Source organism: Nymphaea colorata, chromosome 11, assembly GCF_008831285.2.
Source record: "Nymphaea colorata isolate Beijing-Zhang1983 chromosome 11, ASM883128v2, whole genome shotgun sequence".
Taxonomy (NCBI): Eukaryota; Viridiplantae; Streptophyta; class Magnoliopsida; order Nymphaeales; family Nymphaeaceae; genus Nymphaea; species Nymphaea colorata.
Window position 1 is genome coordinate 164,334 of NC_045148.1, and position 24,366 is coordinate 188,699.

The 24,366-nt window shown below is 43.7% G+C and overlaps 3 protein-coding genes across 3 annotated transcripts; 2 read left to right on the top strand and 1 right to left on the bottom strand.

Moving 5' to 3' along the window:
- Nucleotides 1-6,184: 6,184 nt before the first annotated feature.
- Nucleotides 6,185-8,362, top strand: LOC116263800 (cytochrome P450 77A1-like). Its single transcript, XM_031643580.2, has one exon. It carries the CDS (start codon nucleotides 6,497-6,499, stop codon nucleotides 8,042-8,044), a length of 1,548 nt encoding a protein of 515 aa, XP_031499440.1. The 5' UTR covers nucleotides 6,185-6,496; the 3' UTR covers nucleotides 8,045-8,362.
- Nucleotides 8,363-12,447: 4,085 nt separating this feature from the next.
- Nucleotides 12,448-15,121, top strand: LOC116263924 (cytochrome P450 77A4). Its single transcript, XM_031643752.2, has one exon. It carries the CDS (start codon nucleotides 13,269-13,271, stop codon nucleotides 14,829-14,831), a length of 1,563 nt encoding a protein of 520 aa, XP_031499612.1. The 5' UTR covers nucleotides 12,448-13,268; the 3' UTR covers nucleotides 14,832-15,121.
- Nucleotides 15,122-19,470: 4,349 nt separating this feature from the next.
- LOC116263774 (stress-response A/B barrel domain-containing protein At5g22580) lies at nucleotides 19,471-22,050 on the bottom strand. The gene is made up of 3 exons (XM_031643554.2): nucleotides 21,882-22,050; nucleotides 21,505-21,713; nucleotides 19,471-19,798 (listed from the first exon to the last, which is right to left on the bottom strand). The coding sequence occupies exons 1-2, from the start codon at nucleotides 21,995-21,997 to the stop codon at nucleotides 21,509-21,511; spliced, it is 321 nt and encodes a 106-aa protein (XP_031499414.1). The 5' UTR covers nucleotides 21,998-22,050; the 3' UTR covers nucleotides 19,471-19,798; nucleotides 21,505-21,508.
- Between the last annotated feature and the right edge of the window lie 2,316 nt (nucleotides 22,051-24,366).

Here is a 24,366-nt window from a genome sequence, read left to right on the forward strand (position 1 = left end):
TGGTATGAATTGGCTTATTCACGACATACGCTAATAGAAATGTGAATCACAATAAGAAAAGCATTATCAAAGCAATGAAACAGGCCCCTAGGGAAGTGGCAAACCTTCTCATGACATAATATAGAAGGAAGGCCACCAGTTTTCTAGCTTCCGTGTTTTGTGGAAAACCGTCACAAGTTTTTAAATCATGTGGAGAACACCAAGAAAGCTTGATCTTAGGTCTTCACCAATGATATTCATTCATGTTGCCTTGTGGGTAACCTTTTAGGGATCTCTAAGGGGCTGTATGGTAACATTAATGTTCTGCCCCAAAAAATAGGTAGATTCCATAAATATGTTTCGTTCTAGACAGTAACAAATGTGTTACTGTTGCCAAAAAGTTAGTTTCATGGTTTGCATCCAACTTTTATTTTAACTTTTAAAAGAATATGGTAATTTACAGGGTTTTTTTTATTATTATTAACAATCAGATGGTTTTTTTTTTTAAATAAAAAAGGTTAAACCTTAACACTCTTATCTCCGAAGGGCTTAGTGCATCTGTGCGTCTCCCTTCCGGTGTGTGAGTGTGTGGCAGCCTTGGGTGAGAATAATCTGGGTGTGTTTTTCTTAAATTAAAAATAAAGTAATTAAAAAAAAAGACTGATGGGACCTGAGTGTCTTGACCGTTCCATTGCTACCAATTACAAAATTAGCTATGGCATCCTCAATCCATCACTTCGTGCCGTTTAGTAAAAAATTTCTAATCAAACTCTTAAAACTCTTAAGATGCTAAATACTGGTTTCCAATAATTTTTACCGGCTACCGGAGAGGCAAGTAGGGCCCACATGGGACTTGGCCTCACCTCAAAATTTAAAAAAAATTATATGTAAATTTTAAAAAATTTCACTTGTTTTATATAAAAATTTTTAAAAAATGATATTTAAAAAATTTTGGTTCTAGTTAGGGCTGCACAACGAATTGAGCCAACTCGGGCTCGACTCGAACTCACCCGGAAAAGCTCGACTCGAACTCGACTCATTTATAAATGAGTCGAGTTCGAGCTCACCCATTAAACTCGAAACGCTACACGAGTCGAGTTCGAGTTGCACGAACTCGACTCGTTTAAACTTGACTCGACTCGTACAAACCAGTTCATGAAACCGGTTTAGGGTTAAAACGAAATGTCGAAAGCCAATCTTCCCTTCACGTCTTGAATTTCTTCTGTCTTGTCTCTCTCTTCTCGATTTCTCATCTTCCCTCTTCCATCGACCACAACTGTGAAATCGTCTTCCCTCTTCCGTCGACCATGGCTGCCAGACGAGACGAGGTCATGAGAGAGGACCAAGGTCCACGGCCTCCGGTCTTCCATGTTACATCTAGAAGGGGAAGACCGAAGGGGTGAAGCCGCGAAGTGCGGTAGCCAGCAGCGGAGCAGCCGGTAGGGCGGCAGGTGGCAGCCTCTTGTTCTGATTTTTATGCTGAAGAATAGAAGAAGCACCTGGGTCTCGCTTGCGTGGTCGGTGACGCATGACCTTTGTCCTGGACTCCCGGTTAGGGTTTATCTTCTCCCTCTTTTTTTTTTGTGGATTATTGCTTTTGTTTTTTTTTGTGGCTTCCAAATGAATTCATATTCTGGTGGATGGAGGAGTTTGGCTTCTGTGTGTTGAATCTTGTGGTGTTTTCTAGTGACTTTTATTTTATTGTTATTGATAGTAAATTCGTTGTTCTCATTTTCGTGTGTTTGTTTTTACATCATTGTGTAATGTGGACTGATTACATTTTTTTTCATCTCTGTTTTGTTGTTATTGTCCTGTGCTTTGTTTTGTTGTTATTGTCCTCTGCTCTGTTTTTTTCATCTCTATCTTTCTGTTATTGTCCTATGCTCTGTTTTGTTGTTTCTGTCCTGTAGAAAACGAGTTAAGCGAGTTACACGAGTCGAGCTCGACTTTGTGTAATCGAGTCGAGCTCGAGCTTGTGTTAGGGAGCTCGACTTGAGTTCGAGTCGAGTTCGAGCTCGAGCTCTTTGAGCCGAGTCGAGCTCGAGCTGGCAAGCTCAAGCTCGACTCGGCTCGTGTGCAGCCCTAGTTCTAGTCAAAATTTAGAAATTTTAATTTAATTTCCTTTATAAAAAAATTTTGGCTACCCGGTACTCGGCCCGGGCCTTGAAAAACTACTAAACGGGCTCATTTTATCGGGACTGGCCCGACCCGGTAATTAACGGGTCCGGCTCGGGCCCTCGACTATGTTCATCGGGAGCCAGAGAAGCCCGACAATAATTTTTAAAATATATATATTTTTTTCAAAAAAAATAAGCTTAGGTCAGGGTTTTCATTTCATACTCGATACTTTCATTCCCTAGTTGTCTATCGTTCTCCTCTAGTCCTCCACTCCTCTACGACTCTGCAAACAAGACCAGTGAGACTGCCTCCTCCAGTCCTTCCCATTGCCCATCGACCGCTTCCTCTGGTCCTCTTCGTCGGCCGTCGCCCATCGGCTATTCGACTGTTTTCTCTGGTTGTTTCCATCATAGATCGACTGCCTCTCGTCCCGTAAGAGATGAAACGTTTCTCTTGCAATTCTCCCTTATGCTTTTTCATTTCCTGAACTTGCTTTCCTGTTCGAATATTTATGATTCCCTTTGTTGTCGTTGAGTGCAAAAGTTAGAAATGATCGAATAATTAGAGCATTGAATTAGTTAGGGTTTTACTTTTTGGATGGTGATGGCGAATGATTTTCCTTCTTATTCGCCTTCATAACATTATTTTTGGCTGTTGAACAATTTTTTTGTACTCAAGATGTTCAATGAATCAATATAGCATTCTAATTATTCCGCGTTGTTTTCCTAATTTAATAAGGCAGTTTCAGTTTGTGGGTGGATTGTAACCAGCATCATTTTTTGGAGATGTTTCCTTAATTTAATAAAGCACTCTGTTCACAAAAGTTGTAAGAAGAATGTTTATCCATGTCATGTTTATCCACGTCTGACCTGCATTTTTATCTATGTAACACGTTAAAACTTCGAATGCAACAGGGCTCAAGTTGCTCATAGAAAATATCGCCATGTAAGAGAAGCGCGACCCATTAATAATCGGGCCGGGCTGGGCCGAGCCTCAAGCATAAGATCAAGCCGGATGCCCGATTAGCTATGGGCCCGGCCCAGCCCGACCCGATTATTAAGGGGCCGGCGAACTGACCCGATAAAATAATCAGGCTTAAAAATAGGCATTTTTATCGGACCAGGCTGGCCTGGCCTGGCCTGGTCCGGATGCCAAGCATTACCTAGCAGTATGATTGTCATGAGTTTGACAACTATGATGTAGAACCAAGCCCACAATGTAAGCACAGACCGTGGGCGCCTGGCCTTGCTACTGCTGAAACTAATTGCTGCTCTGCCTTCTGTCTTACCCTCCTCCTCATCATGGTAAACGGCGTCGTCTTTCTGATCACCCTTAAAGGCTCCAACAACAGCGCAATCAATGCGTTCAGAATCAGGGCAGAAGAAGGCGCTGAATTGAGTGGGGCGCCACTCCATATTTGGTTTCGTTTTCCTCTTAATCTTTGCGGTGGCTGAGTGTTCAGAGAGCAATGGCAGAATCTTAAAGACCTTGCTTCTCTTGAAAAGGGTGTTCACTGCCTTGGCCTGCAAAAATATTGCCGTAATTGGTTTCAGGGAACCAAATAGTGACAGTTCATCAGGTGTGGCCAAACTCTGAACTGATGCGTTAACCGCGATTCAACATGTTAATAAGATTAGTAGATCATGCAGAATGTATCGAACAAAATCATATCAGACATTTCGATGCAGACGAATACATACATGGAAAACTGAATCAACCGTAAACTCCACAAAAATTAGCTCAACACACAGATCGATGGTGCTTTCGGGACTTGATGTTAGGCGTTGGAACAGGTGGGAATTTACTTCTCCTGCTCAAGTGGACCGTCTCTCTCTCTCTCTCTCTCTCTCTCTCTCTCTTTTCTTCTGTTCTGTCTGCCCAGTTCACGTTTCACTGAAGGTGCAATTTACTTGGTTCCCATCAAAAGCACCAACTTGATTCAAAAAGCAAACCTCTTAACTGGATTGGGACCAACTGAACAGCTAAGGTCGAGCTCAGCACAAGCCGAGTTTTTTGAGGTGAGCTCGAGCTTGAACTCAGCTCGGAGTTTTTTGTGGTGAGCTCGAGTTAGACATAGTAAACAAAGAACCTGGGTCTGAGCTTGATCTCAATTCTTTAAATGACATAAAAGCTACAAAAAAGATGCTAAAATTCATCTGACATGCTCTGGAAGGATAATAAATGGGGAAGACATGAGTCAAGTCAAGTTTGTATAACTCCAACTCAAATTTTAACTCAAGCTAACTCATTTATAATTAGAGCTCTATTCGAGACAAGTTCACATTGAATCCAGCTACGGGGCGGAGCCAAGGAGAGGGCCCACATGGGTTCTAGCCCCACCTCAAAAAAAAAATATTTTAAAAATTTACACTTAAATTTTAAAAAATTTCACTTGTCCTATATAAAATTTTTGAATCATGATATTTCAGCTCCAGTCAAAATACAGAAATTTTAATTCAGCCCCCTTTATGAAAAATTATGGCCCTTTATGAAAAATTATGGCTTCACCCCTGAATCCACCAGCCATGTGGCTGGTAAGGACTTATCACTGAGTCTCAACTCCTAAAAATTTCAGCCTGAAAATAATGTCGCCCTGTAAGAGCTATTAAAGTACAGAACTATTTGTAGACACATCAACCGTATTTACAGTTAATGGTTCTTGCAGAGGCACTTAATTGGCGAGGCTCTTTAAATTTAAAGCGGTGTTTTCCTTACCTATCCGAAAAGATGGTAGTTCTTGTAGAATCCCATAACAGGAGCGGCAACCCCAAAGCATTTGGGATGATTTATACCTCCCCAAATTAAGACCCCAAAACGAAGAACCTCCTGTTCGATTTATTTAAAACAAATGTTCTGATAATCAGAAGCTGAATGGAATCTGAACGAGCCGATCCAGCTCAATGATTCTGCTGAATTCCTTTTTGTTGAATTTCACCAGGTCCTGAATTGGATTCATTACCACCAAACTCCAATTCTTATTCGGCTACAGAAGGATTTCTGATTGTTAGTTAGTCCAAATCTGGATCAGACATAACCCCTGCTTATATGCGCGGCATTTGCTTCAATGCAAAACTTTTATATAAAATCATGTGCTTAAAAGGCATAGTATAGTTAGTCGAATTGGTGAAATGGTGAAAATCCAGTCGTTAGTTTGATTTTTATGGATACTACTTTAAAAAACCCTGGACCTGGAGGGCATGTGTAGGTCTATTAATCTCTACAGTAGATCTTGTTGGGGTGCAATTCATTTTGATCTCATCAACAGTAGATCATGTTGGGGTGCAATTCATTTTGATCTCAGGTCTCTGAGCCAGAAATACAACATAAATTATGGAAGAATTAAATAGATCATGACTAAAGATTAGGACCATTAATATGTGAAGATTTCTTGTCAGTTTTGGTTAAATATCTGTCCCAGAAGTCACCAAAATTTCTCTCAGCTTACATCTCAAAAATATCGCTGATATTGTGGAACGCTGCAGTATTATGAGACACCATATTTATCCAAAGTATCACTATTCATTCGAGAATGCATTATTTTGAGTTCTTCGATTGGGAGCTTTACACTGTTTAGAAGTCATGGAGAACAAGTGAACAGGTACCAACCAGAAAATTGAGGATCGATCTCTATGTGTTAAGTGCTTAACAACTGATTATTTGTCTACATTTCAGATCATTCTGAGGAAGAATCAAACATTTGTGAACGTAGAATCGTATCATTCCGAGCAAGAATCAATCGTCGGTAATGTGGAAGTGATTAAAAAAAAATACGTTAAAAAGATGCTTGTAAAATGATCAAAATAACCACGCAACGGAGATCGAAAGGTAGAAAGCCGATTTGAGTTTGGGTAACAGGGAAGTACAGAATCACAGGTGCTTTCCATTTTCAAATCCATCTTCAGTCACCATCATCAGAACACTGTCTGAGAGTTTGAGAACCCGGCCATCGCCGGTCGGTCGACGACGACGCGGTTCCCACGTCTAAAAACGAAAATCTGTGTCACTAACTCCATACCGATCAGTAAAATTAGAAAACCAAATATCAATCTCCGTCTTTTTCTTTTCCCTGTCATTTCCTTGGTTCCTTGTGAAGCATTAATGCTTCTCTGCAGCACCTCATTAACGATATCGTCTTCCACCCACACTGGAGGTAGGTCTCCACATTAATGCGCCTCCTCATCTGCCCGCCGGTGGTGTCAGTTGCACTAACACCACCATGCCAACCCGTGTCCCTTCGATTCTTTTTTATAAGACCCAGTATTCAATCTCCCTTCTCTCCATATCCCAAACCGCCACCGCCACCGATCTCTTCGTGGCCTCTCTCCGACCACCACCCCGTAGCTAAGAAAGTGAGAAAAAAGGAAGTTTAGGAAGAAAGAAGAGAGAATCGAGAAAGAGAATGGGCACCCTTCTTCCTCTGCACCTCCCCGCCGGCACCACTAACGTGCTCCTTCACCCCTACCTCCTCCCCACCGCCGCCGTCCTCCTGGCCACCCTCTTCCTCCTCCGCCGTCTTCTCTTCCCGCGCCCCAACCTCCCTCCCGGCCCACCTGGCGTGCCCATTTTCGGCAACCTCCTCCAGATCCAACCCACAGACAATGCCTACAAGGACTTCATCCGCCGCGTCCGCGCCGAGTATGGGCCCATCTTCACCATCCGCCTCGGCAACCGCACCACCGTCGTCGTCTCCAGCGCCGAGCTCGCCCACGAGGCGCTCATCCAGAAGGGGCCCGCCTGCTCCAGCCGCCCCCGCGACAGCCTAGCCAAGAAGCTCTTCAGCTGCAACAAGTTCACCGTCAACTCCGCCACCTACGGTCCCATCTGGCGGGCCCTCCGGCGGAACATGGTCTCCGAGATGCTCGCCCCGAGCCGGACACGGGAGTTCAAATCGACTCGGATGCGCGCCATGGACCGTCTCGTCGCAAGGCTCCGGAGCGAAGCGGATCAGAATGACGGAGCCGTTTTGGTCCTGAAGAACGCACGGTTCGCCGTGTTCTCGATCCTGCTCTACATGTGCTTCGGGGTCGAGATGGAGGAGGAGGAGGTGTTCCGAGTCGAGGAACTCCTGAAACGAGTCATTTTCGTGACCGAACCGAGACCCGACGACTTCGTGCCGCTTTTGAGGCCGTTTTTCAGGAAGCAGCAGAGAGAGGCCGAGTCGGTGAGAAGGGCGCAGCTGGAGATGCTGCTCCCCATCATCAACAAGCGGCGGGAGTTCTTGAAAAAGGCCGGAAAGGGCGTCAGTCCGACGGCCTACGTCGACACCTTGTTTGATCTGACGGTCGAGGGCCGGCCGGGTTCGAGGACCGACGACGAACTCGTCACGCTCTGCGCCGAGTTCCTCAACGGTGGCACCGACACCACTGCCTGCGGCCTCGAGTGGGCCATCGCCCGGCTCATCATGGACCCCGCCGCGCAGGACCGTCTCGCCGCCGAGGTCCAGTCAGTCACCGGCGGCCGCCCGGTCGAGGACGCCGACGTCGAGCGGCTCGAGTACGTCAACGCCTTCGTCAAGGAGTTGCTCCGGCGGCACCCGCCGGTGCACTTCACCGTCACCCACATGGTCTCTGAGCCGATGAAGCTCGCCGGGTACGACATCCCGGTTGGGACCGCCATTGACTTCTACACGGCGGCCATAGCCGAGGACCCGGTCGTCTGGGATTCCCCGGAGAAGTTCATGCCCGAGAGGTTCATGGGAGGTGGCAACGACGTCGACATGACAGGAGTGAGGAACATCAAGATGATGCCTTTCGGCGTCGGCCGGAGGATATGCCCGGGGCTGGCCATGGGCACCCTGCACATGAACCTGTTGCTTGCCAGGATGGTCCAAGAGTTTGAGTGGGCTCAGTGCCCGGGCTCGGAACAGGTAGACCTGGGCGAGAAGTACGCGTTCACTGTAATCATGAAAGAGCCACTCAAGGCTGTGATCAGGCCCAGAGTGGCTTGAGTAAATGGGGAGGTGCCGTGCAAATGAGAGGCCTTCTCTCTGGCTGCTGCATTAACTCTACGACTAGAGCTAGGTAGCTAGCTAGATGGTGCTCGTTGGTGTGGTGCTGATTTGCTGGTGTTGCTATTTATTGTTGCTGTCTTTTGTTGGAGCCGGTAGTTGGAATTTTTGAAGTGTTATAGGTGTGGTATTTCGTGTTTTTTTTCCTTTTACAAGGGAAAGGGTAATGTTGGTGAACACCAACTTGTTATAGTTCTTTTAATATATCAAATACATAGGCTTTAATCTAATAAAGCACGCTTGGTCACTGTTTTCTCATTTCAAGGCTCTAGTTTCCTTCTTCTTCTTTTTTGTTGTTGTTTTCTTTCTTTCTTAATGGAGACACTGCTTTGCGTAAGAGATGTGGCTACTCTGCTTTAACATACAACAGCTACTCTGCTTTAACCTACGACAGGTTCACAACCGTTCGAACAATGTAAAATTACTCTTTATGGATTGGAGATCTAACTTACGAGAAGCAACAGTGACATTTGATCTCAATACCAGTAGCCTACTGGCTACCTCTTAGTTGTCCTATTCTTTTGGGTTCAGCATTTTCATTTTCGAAAGTTACTGTGCTTCGGAATTTCTGGGTTGAAGTAGCAGCCAGTTCCCCTTATAAATCAGAGCCATGTGCCAAGGACTAATGAGTCTCACCAGCCCTTGACTTAGCGGTCCCATGTCATGTGTTTTAAGAGATCCCTGACCCACCAGCCTCTGAAACACTGTGTATTCCATCTCAAGTGTGGCCCAGCAGTACTTGGGGGGGATCCACAGCACAGGATTGAAGAGGAAGGTACCCCAACTATTGCTTAGATGTGGCGTGGCTCCTGCAACATGGTTCGTTAATTTACATTGAGAGGTCTAAAATGGCAAAATAGCCTAGGAAGTACCACAGTCCGACTTGCTAAACTGCACAAAGCTAATATGCTCAGTGCTTATTGGTTCACCGCTAACCAATGTGTATGCTTTTCACATAAATTTTGTAACTTGGTGCAAATTGGTCAGATTCACAGTGAAGCTTTTCCATGTTTTGGTTGTAGCGAATCCAATTAAATAGGACTGTTTGTCTATGGCTTGCTTAAATTCGAACTTTTTGCTCCCTAATCACCATTGATGATGTCAAAATATTAACCCGAACTTAAATATGCATGTCATATGCATAGAGCATCGTTGGAATTTTCTGTCTGTTGTTTATACGTCTCCTACTACATATATTTAACCGTCATAGAATAACTGTGTCACTCTTTGAAGCTCATTACAGTGTCACTCTTCGAAGCTCAGTACTAAACTCATGCTCCACATTCATGTTGTCTCACGTTCATCATATAATTCATACAAAAAGGTTTAAGCATTCAGTGCATAAAAATAGGCACTATAGGGCAACGTCCCTCTTCTTCTTGAATACTTTAGTCATCTCTCAGTTCATAGTTTTAAAACGAGAACGTGTTTTTCAGCTTAGTTGATGAAGATTGAAAAGTATACTGTACCACTCACTTGAGCAAGTTAACATCAAGCTCAGTCATCCATCAATTCATACTGCTCCAATCAATTATTGCAGTCAAATAGTGACAGTTAATCTACTTACTTGGGTATTGTCTTCCCTACAATCAAAACTTTTTCTTAGAAATCTAATTAAACCACAAACATCATTAGTGATATTTGATGATGCTTTACTATCGACATCGTAAGACTGGAACTTCCAACAATCATACTGCTGTTTGTTCCAGGCCTGATGGGCTTACTAGCGTTTCTTTTCCCAGCTTTTTGCAAAAAGGCCTCTGAAGTTCAGATGCAGGTGAATATCTGCGCTCTTGCACCATAACTTGTATGTTAACTTATTATGTCTAACCTTCTTCTGTAATATCTCTGACGATAATATGTGGATATGATAATAAAATGAATGGTCATCCGAAGCAAGACATGATATATGTAGTTGCTTCCTTTAAATGCTCCGATATAAGACCACCTTACTCAATTGGAGCCCCATTGATACAAGACTCAGGGATAACAGCAAACAAAAGTGTGGAATTAGTAGCATCCTGTTAACTCAGTAACACTTACCTCCATCCAGATGGAAACTCTACTCGTTAAGTCTTAGGTTAGAATCTGCTTCCTTTAGTGCAATATCAGACAAATGTCTGTCGGGCGTTTGAATTCATTGGGTCTCGAATATTAGAATCATATGCATATGAAGACTTAGTTACAGAATATGCGTAGATATATAAGGTCTAATTGTTACATCAGCCATTTTATCCACTGAGTTTTTGTATGGCTTCTCCCCTGATCATGGTACATCTACTCCACAATAATGTTTGAACAACTGCAACAGATCCCAGCGTGTCTGTTTTTAGTTCTGCGCTTTATGCAAAGTGTCTGTTTAACTAAACATCAAAGGCAAAGCAGATCCCAGCATGAACATGAGGATTGACATATTGATTTCTTTTCAACTGCCAAAACTACTTTTGGTTCACATAGATCTCAAAAATCCAGTTTATAGTTGGGCCTTTCCTTTTAGATGGGGAGTAGGGAGTAAGACCACCTATACTTGATGGCTACATAGGCATGCAGTAAAAGGTTTTAGGTTTCTCATGGTTGGTAGGTGAAGGGAAAAGAAATGTTCTTAATTTTCCCAGTAAAAGTAGAAACTCTGAAGCTACCACCGGCTCAAGTGTAATATTCGTTTGGCACTATGGACACTCTCCTGAATTTGTTCTAAAGATTGAAACATATTCATATAACACTAGAACAGTTTTAGTATTTCATAAGTATGGCTTAAATTTTTTAATGAAATTCGTAAAACACTTACATAATGTCTTTGCTACCAAATGGCCCCTTACTGGTTTTTGTGGAGTTGGCGCATCAAAAGGATCGCAAAAGTTTGTACCAAGAAATGGAACTCCTATAGATGCCAAATTCGGCTGCCTCTCCACCTCGCTGCCGTCAGGCATTCAATAACATTCCTTTTGGGATCAATAACAGGTGATCGAATGATTTTGCAGTTAAAAAAACAGGTGATGAAACTTAACTTCACCTGCGAAGAGGGAAGCACCAAATCTTCACCTACCATCTTCAATAAAAAAAATTTACATTGAAAAAATGTTGGATTTAAAATTAAAGAGGGGATGGTTTAATCTTAAATTCACGGTTCTCAAACCTTAAAATCCATTTGCTTTCCTGATACAAGCAACACTTACTTTGTCACCGAAGCATTCAAATCCTTACCTACATTCTCGGTGAGCTGAGAATTGGGAATCCGTTAATTAATTTTGTAGTCTACCAATATATATATATAAGTAGGATGCGTTTTTAGCATAATTACTACAGATATTGTATATGACTTGTGTATCTCAATCCAAATCAGAGTCTGAAATCAAATATGGACCCTACGTTATTGTACATAAAATTAAGTCAGATCTGATTCCATTTCCAAAGCCCAAGCTCACACCCGAATCTGAGTAAGGCCTGGTTAAGTTGGATATGGTAAATGGTGTATCCGAGCCAAGTCTGAACCTTTTGCACCCAGATTTGAGACTCAAAGTTCAGGTCCTATTTTTTCTCTATGATTCACCACTTCAAGTTAGAGAAGATGGTTGTGAAAAGAAAGATGAGAAGAAAAAGAAGTATGTCGAAATGAAAGAGAAAAGGAGTCAAATATGTGTTGGAGCATCCACACCCATGAACAGATAAAAACTTCTAATTCTCTAACATATCTGCTTAATTTCTCAACAGATAAGAAGCCATAATTCAAATGGGGTAACATATATCGAGTGTCTAATTTTCAGAGCCATGCAGTTCTAGACACCGTTAGCTACTCAAACACCTGCTCTAGGCCGGCTTCACTGTCTCAATACCATAAGTTATTAATCATATATTAACTTTGTTATTGTCAATACAAGGCTTGACTTAGCTGAAAAAAAGAAGATATATAGCACCTCTATTCTTTACTCGATTTTTTGGAGCTCATTAACGAATCAACCACCTTTTAGACATGACAATTATATTGCATGACCCAATGAAATTGAAGCTGTGAGTATGCTTTATGCGTCATTAATTGTTTGATGTGCGTCTTTCTTACTGCCTGCTGGCCGTTGTACTAGTACAGTATCTATTCTGAAATCAGCCAGAAGCTTGGAACCCCTTTCCTTAGGCAGAACCTTTTCGTTGATATATATTGCGAAGCCAACTGTTTTAACTTTGAAGTTACTTTATCTTTTTTTTTTAACGAAGTTGGTATTGATGTACGAAATTTTTATGCACCGGTATGGTTAATAAAAAAGAAAAACTTTTTGTAAAGACAAAAATACAAATAAAAATAAAAAAGAACATTTTTTTTTACTACTACCAAAATATACTCTCTTCTTTTGGGGTATATGGGTGCACCGGTGCATGGCAATGCGACGGTTACAGATCTACTCGTCCATCTTTACATTGATCTATATGAATCCCCAAAACTTAAGGAAGGGAAATACAATATCTCTAGATCCATCTTCTCTTGGGATGCGATGGCAATTTTAAACTGGAACTTTGTCCCAGTTTTCACCACATATTTGGCTTGAACTTAGTCGGATGGACGGAGATTGGCCCTCAAGTGCAAAGGCAGAAGAGAGCTTGAGTGCAAAACCCACCCGTTGAGCAGGAATGAAAGTCGGTCTTAGTGATCCGACTGTGCCGAGTGGAAGGGTCATTGCTTAATGGACAAAAGTTATTCTAAGGATAACAGGCTGATCTTTAGCAAAAGTTCACATCAAGAGAAAGGTTTGGCACCTCCTTGTTCGCCCTCGGCCCTTTCCTCCTGGACATTTACTAGCTTGTCTAAGTCTACCGGTCCTGCCATTGGCCTCCTGTGACGGTTCTCTCTGAAATTGATGACTTCCGTCATAAAAGCACGGGCAAGAACCCATCTGCATGATGATGGCCGTCGATCATAAGGAGCCAACGGTGTGGATGTAGAGATCAAGTCGCCGTTGGTTTTAGCAGATCCACCTGATAGCATGCTGCACCACCATCCCCACAGCTTCCTCTCACCTTCATTAAGATCCCCACCTGACTTCTCTTCCTCCCTTGTTTGAACCCTCCTGAAAATTAACGTCCTCTGCACCCACCTGCCTCACGAACCATACTTATAAGAACTCCCCTTGCTCCACTGCGGTAGAGAAACTAGCAGAAGTTTTCTTCCTCTGTCATGGCGGTCATTGTTGACCTGTCTCTCACCACACTCGCTTCCTTTCTTCTGCTTCTCTCCACCACCGTGTTTATGGTTCTGCAACGGCTGTCTCACAGGAGGCAGCCGAGGCTTCCACCGGGGCCTACCGGATGGCCGGTGGTCGGCAACCTGCTGCAGATAGCCCGGGCCGGCCGGCCGTTCATGGACACTGTGAAGGAGCTGCACCGGTTGTACGGCCCAATCTTCACCCTCCGAATGGGCAGCCGCACCCTGGTGGTGGTCTGCTCCGCAAAGCTCGCCCATGAGGCCCTCATCCAGAAGGGCCAGTCATTCGCCAGCCGTCCCCGCGAGTACCCCACCAAGTCTGTCTTCAGCTGCAACAAGTTCACCGTCAACTCCGCCCTCTACGGGCCCGTCTGGCGCTCCCTCCGCCGGAACCTCGTTTCCGAGATGCTCTCCCCCAGCCGCGTCAAGGAGTTCCGTCCCGTCCGCAACAGGTCCCTCGACCAGCTGGTCGACCGCCTCCGTCGTCAGGCCGCTGGGAACCCCGACTCACTCGTCTCCGTCCTCGCCAACGCCCGGTTCACCGTCTTCTGCATCCTCCTTTCCATGTGCTTCGGCCTCGATCTCCCCGAGTCCGACATCGTCCGCGTCGATGACGTGCTCAAGCGAGTCCTCTTCGCGATTGAGCCGCGGCTCGACGACTTCATGCCGCTGCTCCGGCCCTTCTTCGCCGCACGCCGGAGGGAGGCCATGAAGGTCAGGCGCGAGCAGCTTGCTGTCATCCTCCCCATGGTTCAAAAGCGTCGGCAGATACACGCCGAAAAGTCATCATCTTTGTCGCCAGAGAAGCGGAACGTCGTTGCCTACGTGGATACGCTGTTCGAGTTGCAGGTCGAGGGACGGAAGGAAGCGCCGAATGACGAACAGCTCGTCACTCTGTGCTCCGAGTTCGTCAACGGCGGGACGGACACCACGGCAGCGGCCGTGGAGTGGGCGGTGATCCACCTCGTGGCAGACCAGAAAGTGCAGGAGAAGGTGGCGGAGGACGTCTTCAGAGCAACGGGCGGAGGAAAGAGGGCGGTGGTGGAGGAGGACGTGGAAAAGATGGACTACCTGAACGCCTTCGTGAAGGAAGTACTAAGGAAGCACCCACCTACGTACTTCCTGCTCACGCATGCAGTAACGGAGGCCGCCACCCTCGGCGGCTACGACATTCCGCCCGACGTCTCCGTCGAGTTTTACAGTCCGGCCGTGTCCGAGGACCCGAAGTTGTGGCGGTCGCCGGAGAAGTTCATGCCGGAGAGGTTCCTGGGTGAGGAGGGCGCAGACATGACTGGGGTGAAGGAAGTCAAGATGATGCCTTTTGGAGCGGGAAGGAGGATATGCCCAGGGCTAAGCCTTGGGACGCTGCACATCAGCCTGTTGGTGGCGAGGATGGTGCAGGAGTTCCAATGGCTGCCTCCTCCTGGGTGCAACGAGGTGGATATGGCGGAGAAGTATGCGTTCACTGTGGTGGCAAAGAACCCACTTCGGGCTGTGATCAAGCCCAGAAGGGGAGGAGCAGATTTGGTCTGGTGATGGCTCGTGAGTCAATGGGTTGAGTATGTCTAAGAGATGCCTGAACAAGTTTAGTACTTGGGAAGTGATGGAAGAAACTAAAATGTGAGATTGTTTGTGGCAGTGTGCTTTTTTAGTTCTTGAGCCTTTTCTTTTTGCTGCTTTTTTTTGGGTCGCTTTGGTTCTGATCTCACTGCTAAATGAGAGATTTGGATGTTAACGCTGGTAATTATGAAACTTAGGCTTGTCTACATTTTGCTTTAGTACAAGTGAAATAGTAAATATATAATAAGAGAAAATTAGTATCTTGATCTTTATATAGTTACTTACATGATGAGCATGTATATGATTGTAGAATTGCAGCATGAACACTGAATTACACTAAGTGGTCATTTGGCAGTAGGAACAAAGTGTTTCATGAATTTTTTTCAAAGATTGAGCATATTAACAAAGCATCAAAATAAGTGCTCTATGAATCCACCCCAACTTTTGAATCAAATATATAGAATACGTCCAAAGTGTTTTTGCTACCAAACAACCTCAAACTAGAGCACAAGGAGAGGGACACCATAATCTCCCATAATACTACATTTAGTTGACGTTAAGGTTCATATTTTTGCATTAACTATTTCAAGAAATCGACATGCATAGATGGATTTGTACATGTACAGTTTTGTTCTCTCGAAATCCAAACCTAAGCCATATCTATAAAAAAAAAAGAAGCTTTATGTAGAAACCATACTATAAATCTAGCTCCCACAGGTTTTTACATTTGTTGGTTGATCAATCTATCCGCGTATTTCCCTTTGATTAATGCAATATGCTGACGAATTTCAAAGTGGGTACAACTCAAATACATATAAGCATGTATAATGCCTACAATCTATTCTCGAGCTTTTGCAGTTTTCTTCTAGTGGCCTTTGACAGCCACGAAAAGAAACATGTTACAACAAAAGATGCATGTATGCCTACGAGGGATATGTTATTGGATTAAAAATTACTCATTGTGAGTGTCACCCTGTGTCGTGTTTGTATAGTCGTCATTTGCTTTTGTTCTATTTGCTTTATTTATATTGAGTCTTGATGTAAGCTTGTATGTTTACCTGTGTCGGAACACCCTCCCAAAACGGCTCCAAGTGTGTGTAAAAATTTACTTGATTTCCCTCGTGATGTACTCAACTGTTTAAGTGAATATATTGCGAGTTTTCTTTCCACACTTTTTGTGTATTTTGTGTCTTCTATTTTCAAAAAGCGTTCAAGTAATCTGTGCCCACTTGAACGAGGCGAAGGCTTGCGGCTTACTGGCGAGAGTTTGCCATACCGCACGGTTCGAAGGAGTCAGCCCGTGACAGCTGGTATCAGAGCCTAGATTCTGTTCAATCTGGGGAAGCGATCGGAGAGTCGGTGTAGAGCATCAAGCCGACTTGCTGCTGTTGAGGAGGACGCCACGACATCACAATACAATATGCGAGGTGCCAAAGGCAAGGAACCGGTCTGCCCAGAAGTGCGAGCCCGACCCATAACCAGGGAGACCTGGAGGAGACGATAAACTGGTTGGTCGCAGATGTGGCCACCCATGAGGAAGTCTTTGGCTTTGCTGCCAAGACCTTTGTGGGATTCTCGGATGAGATGAAGTTGATGCGGGAACAGATGGCCGAGTAAGTGGCCATGGAACGATCACTCTCTGACTTGGTGAAGACCCTGCAGGACGAAGCCGGTGGACTTCGGGCTTCAAACCAGAGACTGCTATGTACTAATTCAGCTAGCAGTAGTCAAGAGAGGACCAGTAGGATCGACGTTCATCGTCTAGCGAAGTACAATAGTAGCCAGGAAGGGCGATCCACAACTTTCTGTTCAAAGTTGACTACTACCTGGACTTGCAGAACGTAGTAGATGAGGACTTGAAGATCAAGACCGCAGCAATGTTGTTAGAGGGAGATGTTGTGACTTGGTGGAGGCGGAAAATTTTAGACATTGAGAACGGGGACTGCACGATTCGTACATTAGACGATTTTCGCAAGCAGTTGAAGGGATACTTCATACCCATAGATACTGAAAGACATGCTTATCGGTTGGTTGCGAACCTAAAGTTGACAGGTGCCTTGAGAGATTACATTATGGCATACCAAAAGGTCATGTTGGACGTGCCTATGATGCCAGAAAAAGACAAACTTCATTGGTTCATCATAAGGCTCCAATCTTGGGCCCAAGCCGACGTGGAGAGATCGAATCCTGAGACCTTAAATCAGGCATATGTGGCAGCCGAGCGCTTTGCCGACACCCAACACAGAAGCTATACATATACCTTAAAGTTTACGAAGAAGTCTGACCACGACAGTAAGAGGGAGGAACAGCGAGACAACAAAAGTGAATCGTCGTCCCAGAATCCAGCTGAGAGAAAACCCTTCTTGCGCAAGGATTACAATGGGCTACCATGACAAGTGACTTGTTGGGTCTGCGGAAGAAGGCACTATACGCGTGTCTGCCCAAAATGGGTGAGACCTATCGAACAGGCCAATGCCACGAGGGCCACCAAAGGCAGAACTGAAGAAGGGGAAGGATCGAAGATTGGTGCACTTTAGCTTCTCAACTCACTGAAACGTGAAGAGAAAGCCAAGGTGACAACGACCCCTTCCAGGGAACTCATGTACATTGAGATTCTGGTGAATGGAAAGCCTACAATGGCTATGATAGATACGGACGCCACGCACAATTTCGTCTCAGTTGTGAAGGCGAGGAGATTAGGCCTCACCCTTGAGTGGGGAGAGTTGCGCATGAAGGCAGTCAACTCAGAGGCAAAACTTATCCATGGAGTGGCGCGGGATGTGGTTGTGAAGATTGACAGTTGGTCAGAAAAATCTAACTTCTTCGTAGTCCCAATGAACGATTACCAAATGATTCTCGGCATGGAGCTCCTTAGTGCAGTGAACATGGTCCTGATGCCACATTTGCGTAGTGTCAGCATTATGGATGAGAAGTCTCCTTGCATTGTGCCAACCAAGGAAGTATCTAAAAACTCTCCTGGTTTGGTCCAAGAGGCGCTTGCGCTTGTCTTAGAGGAATTCGCCGGGACAACGCCTGCGAAGCTCCTTAGATGGCGGCCACCTCGGCATAAAGTGGGCCATGCCCCTATAGAATTGAAGAAACTTGCAGATCGAAGACGAGGGTCAATAGAATTTCGAGCGGGTGACCAAGTCCTTGTGAAGCTTTACGCAGACCAGGTGGGCATCTTCCGTATGCGAGACCGAGCACGAATCAGAAGTTGGCGTACAAGTTAGATCTCCCGCTAGACTTTAAGGCGCATCTAGTGTTTCATGTTCGCAACCTTCAGCCCTCTACGCATGAAGACCCAGAGAGAAGCTTAGTACCAAGCTGCTAGCGCCGAGGACAGTGCTTGATTTGAAGGGGGGAGCCTATTCCCCTGTGTCATGTCTGTATAGTCATCCTTTGCTTTTGTTGTATTTGCTTTGTTTATGTTGAGTCTTGGTGTAAGCTTGTATGTTTACCTGTGTCGGAGCACCCTTCCAAAACGGCCCCAAGTGTAAGATTGAGATTCCTTGTTTTGGATGGTCGGCATGAAAATTCTGTAAGCGGCTTCGGCCATCCTTTATAAGTAAAGTGTAAAAGCTTACTTGCTTTCCCTCGTGATGTACTCAACTGTTTAAGTGAATATATTGCGAGTTTTCTTTCCACACTCTTTGTGTATTTTTATGTCTTCTATTTTCAAAAAGCGTTCAAGTGATCTGCGCCCACTTGAATGAGGCGAAAGCTTGCGGCTTACTGGCGAGAGTTTACCGCGCCGCACGGTCTGAAGGAGTCGGCCCGTGACAGTGAGTGCGATCAAGCTAAAGGAACGTCATAAATTTGAATCTCATTTGTAACTAACCAAAAGTAATTGGGTCTACCCTCGAATTATTCATCATTAGAGCATAAAGGGTCATTAGATGTATTTTTAGCTCCTCTGGCTTTAATGAGTTCAACTAAGTACAAATTCTCATGAATTAAGGTCAACCAAGTCCGAATCATTTACACCTTTAGCAATGAGGACAGTAGATATATAACTATTAAGAGTAGTAGTTGGAGTTTTCTTTGTTTCTTTGGAAAAAAAGGCAAAGGGTTTGTCTATTTGAGCTTAAAAACATGAGAAAGTGGTAGGCTGAAAGGGCAAAACTATTATGTGCTCACAAGAGTGATAATAAGGCAGTGAAGGAGAATGTGAACACAACGAGAGGAAGTTGGATCCAATTTTTTAACATTTGCTCAACTGAAAATTCTACTTTCCCCTTATAAAGTGGCAGATCCATGCATCTAGGAGAAATGGTTTCCCTTCCATTTGTAACGAAACAAACGGTGCCCAAGAATAGTAGGGCTAAAATGCATGTGAGCATTGTCCTGATTATACTTTAATTTACTGTTGCACTTCCAAAAGCAGGGTGTACTGGAGCGAACGTGGTCGTTGATGACCCCTTTCACTCCTGTTCGATAATAGTGCAGAATTAATTTAGCTCCTTCTAAGAGGAAGAAAATATCCCCTGCTATCAAACACCCCCGACGCAGGGAAAAGGAGAAAAAGGAAATTAAGGGTGGGGGTAAGGGAGGGGGGGTTTCGAGGGAGTGGCCCTTATCCTTAAGCACAGTATTCTGTCATGCAAAAGCCAAATAAACAAAATAACAGACAAGGTAGAATCTATTTAATTATTTGTAATATGATCATGCACAGTGCGTTTAGACAGTAAGTTTCTGTCTAGCAAGCACTGCGTCCATCCCACCAAATCCAGACTTGCTGTAGCAACAGAAGAAGAAAACAGAAAGGACAGAGAGACAGAAAACAAATTCTTTCTCCAAATACGCTTATAGGTAGGAATAATATTCCGAGCATCTTTAACATCACTCAAACGAAGAGAACCATACGTAGGCGCCTGATCCGGCTTCCAACACGCGACTTCTTCTAAACACTTCCCGGATGCAGGCAGGCACCCCCTTCTCCACTGCATGTAAATCGAAGCAGGTCATTAATTCCTTCTAAAATGCAGCCAAAAATGGTACATTCAAATGATGGTGGAGGTCATGAGTTGAAACACTTTTTCTTTTCAACCTGTCTTCAGTTTTGGCTGTGTCATAGGTAGTTTAACCTAGCCATCCATGGATATGATCTAAGTGTGCATATTACATGTATACAAGTAGTTATAACTGATACCAAAACCACATATTATATCGAACTTTAAAGCAGCATATATAGATATAGCAAAGCTTGTATATTTTTATGCATATATATTACATATAATAATGAAATAAAAAGTACTGCTTTATACATATGAAGATGTATTTTATGCAAAAAAGATGAAGTTGTCAAAACAAGCCGGAGTGGCCCCAATGACTGAATTGACTCGGTGAGTCACGAGTCAATTTCTTTCGAATCGAGTCCCGAGTCACTGTACCTACCGATTCTTAGCAGTGATAACTACATGATTTACTGTGGGGGCCTTCTAGTGACCTCCTTCATGGGTACCTGCCACGTTAGCTTCTTGGTGGGCTCCACACCTGTAGGGTCTCGTGCGTGGTAAGATGGGACCCACTACCATGACCGGGCCCACCCTGTAGATTCCAAAGAAAAATGCTGCGAGGACAAGCGTGCATGTGACTTTGCGTTTCTGTAATTGTTTGTATGATTGTTTTCTTCTCCCATGGTTCTCTGCGTCTAAGGACATGCTTTCATCAGTATATAATAATTCACAGGAAGCGCCCTAAATTCCACCATGTTGAAAGCACTAGCACCCTGTACCATTTGACACTGACTGCCATGTTAAATTAAATAAGCTAATCATATATTTGTTAACAGATATGTAGTCAGTTGTAAGGCATTTTTCATCCATAAACTTCAACAAATTAAGGGGCTGATCATCCATTAGCTGGTTGATATATTGGTTACAGATTTTAGTGTCATAGAATTAGAAAGGATACCCTAGTCAGTTTTTTATGGACAATAAACAGTTCTCTGCTTGAAATTTCTGACATAGATCAGTGGAAAATGAGTTCCTAAACTGGGGGTTTCTGAACCCTCTTTGCTGAAACTCTGTCAAAATTATGAAAAAAGAAAACAAAAAATCTTAAAAAACCGCTCAATCTCAGTAAAATTCGTCGTGCATATCCAAATCATTGTTTTTAACATTCTGGTTATAAAGATCACATCTCTATACTTATATTTGAAGAAAAATTATGATAATCGATGAAAGTTTCAACTAAGAATTAAGTACTTGAAGCTACAAGGGTAGTTGATGTTTTCCTGAAAGTGATCTCATCTGACCTTAAGAAAATTTATTTGTTTCCTTGATCTCTCCTTTGAACCACTTCTGTAATGTTTTTTTTTTTTCTTTTAGTATGCTACGGTCGATGTCAGCTTCAGTCCTATTCTGCCATGAAAAGGAACAGATCTCGGAAAAGAGTGCAATCTAAGGAGATCAGTAGAAATCTGCGCTTCTTACAAGGAATCAGATGCTAAAGTGTCTCAAGCCCACGGTAGTGACAATATAGACTTTGCCATTGAAAAATTAAAAAAAAGACAAACGAAATATTGCAAGTGCCTATGTAATCTTATATAGCTTTTTCTTAAATATTTCAGGCATCAAAACAAATGCAAATTAAGCATATGTCCTAGAAAATCTACAAACAATATAAATGAATAGACAGAACAAACCTCGTCAAGCATTGATTAATGGCTTGACTTGAACAACGGGAAAATCAAACACGATGGCCTTCTCAACTGCGGAGAGCAATATCTCTGCAAAGGCAAGATGGGTCGGGTGCTGAGAAAAAGCAACGAACTCTTCCTTGCTCTCAAATGTCAGGGAGAAGGCATGAGTGAATCCCTGCCTCAACATCTCCTCTGATTCCAAATCCTGCCCCCTGCCACAAAAATTTGACCAGCAAATCATGGATGGCAGGCAGAAAAGAATAAGAATCATGACAAGCGAAAGAAACTCAAAGAAATAAAATAGATGGAAGCAAGTTGATCGGTGCATCATGCAAACTGAGATGAAATCTGGGCCTTCGATTACATCACTAGAGCAGTACCATTCAAAAGATTTTACTTTGTCAATCTCCAAAGCCATCTCCTCCATTTTCTTGATGATCTCCTCTGCAGATGTTCCTTCTTTGAACCTAATAAGCACAAAGTGCTTCACTGCCATCGTGAGGGGATTGCTCAATCACGGAGGTACGCTACTTCGCAGACTTGCTAGGCGCAAACGGGCATTAAAAAGGATGGAAGCTCCATCAGTCCATCTACATCTTTGCCTTGTCTTGTCACATTCGGGGACCCCACAAACATACTCTTCTGTCAAGCTCCATGGCTGCTAGCTCATGGCGAAGCGACTCTTGTGACACTCAGACCCTGGTTCCAGCCCCACTGCTAGTCTGGACCCTAAGCTTTTGCAATGTAAGTGTTAAGTCCCCACAAGGGCCGGCATTTTTCAGCTTCACGCGGGGCTTACCAGCCTAGCGTTGTAGTTCTTTATCAACAAATTAACTAAGGATCTGCAAAGTGTAAAACCTAGACAGTAACCAACACAAAGAAACAAATCAAGTCTGTAAATCCTCTCTGTAAAAAATATGCATGGCCGGACATCAGTAAATCACCGGAATCTGAACTATGCTTAATAATATCGGTGAGCACGTACAAGTTGAATGCAGCGTTCGTTTTTCTTTTGACTGCAACAGAGAATGCGATATGTTTGCTTTTGTAACGTCTGTGTAATATTTTTATTTTCATTGTCTGTCCGGTTTCGTGACACTTCTTACAAATCTGCGACCGAATATATGGGCAGTACAAAATTCTGAGAGCGAAAAGATATAAAGAAAAAGAAAAGTAAAGGGAAAGCTTGTGAAGGTTTGGCTGGGTGAAAGCCTTTTGTCTTTCTTTTACGGACATCATCATGAGTTTAGTTCCTTTAGAAATATTTGAGCCTCTTGGTTGTACGCAAGCCTCTTTTTCTCCTTTCCAGTTTTGCCTTCCTTTTCCCTCATAATTAATCACTTTTAGGTGAGCGAGGAAACCCACTAAGCAAAAACCCACTATATGAGAGAGAACTGAAGCTCTCATGCAACCCTTTATTTTCTAAAATACATGTTTGTTTAGTTTTGTATCGAAGATTGTGAGAGATCTTCAAAAGCTTATAAGAAAATTGTTCAATGATTGGTTGTTTTGGTTTTTAGTTCAAGCTAAAACCAAAAACACTAAGGGATGACCAGAGGCTTGAATTCGATGTGAAAGTATATTAGGTCATTATAGTAGTATCTTAATACGGTTCAACATTCGGACCTAGGGTTCCACAGGTGCATACACATTGGTTTAGGAGGGGTGAATTATAGTCTGGAAGATTATGAGAGATCTTTAAAAACTAATAAAAAGGGTTGTTAAGTGGTTGTTTGTCTTGGTTTTTTATCTTTTTCATGTTGAAACTGAAATTACTAAGAGGAGGGTTGAGATCCATCGAACTAGAAGCCTTGACCCAATGTGAAAGTGGGTTGGGTCGTTACACACAACACTTCATCTTGTTCATCAACGACTTTTGTTTTGCAATGCTCTTAACATTCGAAATGAAAACTGACTGCGTACTAGCCCTTCACCCCAAACTGTTGTATCAACACTTTTGAGGCAATCGCCTGCTTATCTTTGAGACCCAGTAACTGGTGGATACTCTTGGGCGTGTATGCATGTTTAAGTAGGAAACCTTTTTTTTTTTACGGCAATGATCTTCATATCTATGAATAGAGCAGGGGATGAATGTGCCCCAGCCTCTTATGCTTTGGCTCTCCTTAGCTTGTGAAAATGTTTGTTTGTGGTCACCAATCAGACTCGCAGGCTAATTAGTATGAACCTTGGCTAGCTGCTTCGCTCGACTCAACCTGTCTAACTTGTCAATATACAATATACATAGCGCACACACACACACACACGTTATAATTGGGTCAAGTCGGTTGAGGCTGGACCATCTCGGTGGCATGAAGCTCGGCCCACTCTTATCGTCGAGCTCTATCCAGGTTCGAACTGGTCAAATACACGTTCTAACTGGGTCTAGGTCGGTCCAGGTTGGACCATCCCAAGCTCCTTCCACTCTTATCGTCGAGCTCTGTCCAGGTTCGAACAGGTCAAGCCTCGCCCGAGCCCCACGCTTGTTAAGCTCTTGTTTCAGCACTTTTTTTTCTCGCTAGTGAAGATTTAGTATTTGAACTTTAGATTTTCCAAGCATGGGCCGATATACGTAAATGGAAAAAAGTAGCCGCAAGGTATCAATATTATATAAACAATTTTGCAGGTCCGTGTGGGCAGTTGCCCACACAAGTTCACACCTACCTCCTCCATTGCAATGAAGGCTGAGGCAATAGCCCCCCTTTTCAGTATGCGCAGTAACAAGGTCACGCGAGACGAACCTCGTTTTGGTAAATTATTGTATAACAACAGCTTGCAGTTATAACCACCAAACTTATGTGTACATTGGACATGATTAACTTGAAGGAAATAATTTGTTGGGCAATGTCATTTGAACATAGAACATCA

Excerpts from the sequence above, each read along its gene's own strand:
- LOC116263800 (XM_031643580.2), top strand. The coding sequence starts at position 6,497 with ATGGGCACCCTTCTTCCTCTGCACCTCCCCGCCGGCACCACTAACGTG.
- LOC116263924 (XM_031643752.2), top strand. The coding sequence starts at position 13,269 with ATGGCGGTCATTGTTGACCTGTCTCTCACCACACTCGCTTCCTTTCTT.
- LOC116263774 (XM_031643554.2), bottom strand. The coding sequence starts at position 21,997 with ATGGCAGTGAAGCACTTTGTGCTTATTAGGTTCAAAGAAGGAACATCT. Across the intron at positions 21,714-21,881 it reads AAAGTAAAATCTTTTGAATG|GGGGCAGGATTTGGAATCAG; the intron begins GTACTGCTCTAG and ends TTTTTGTGGCAG.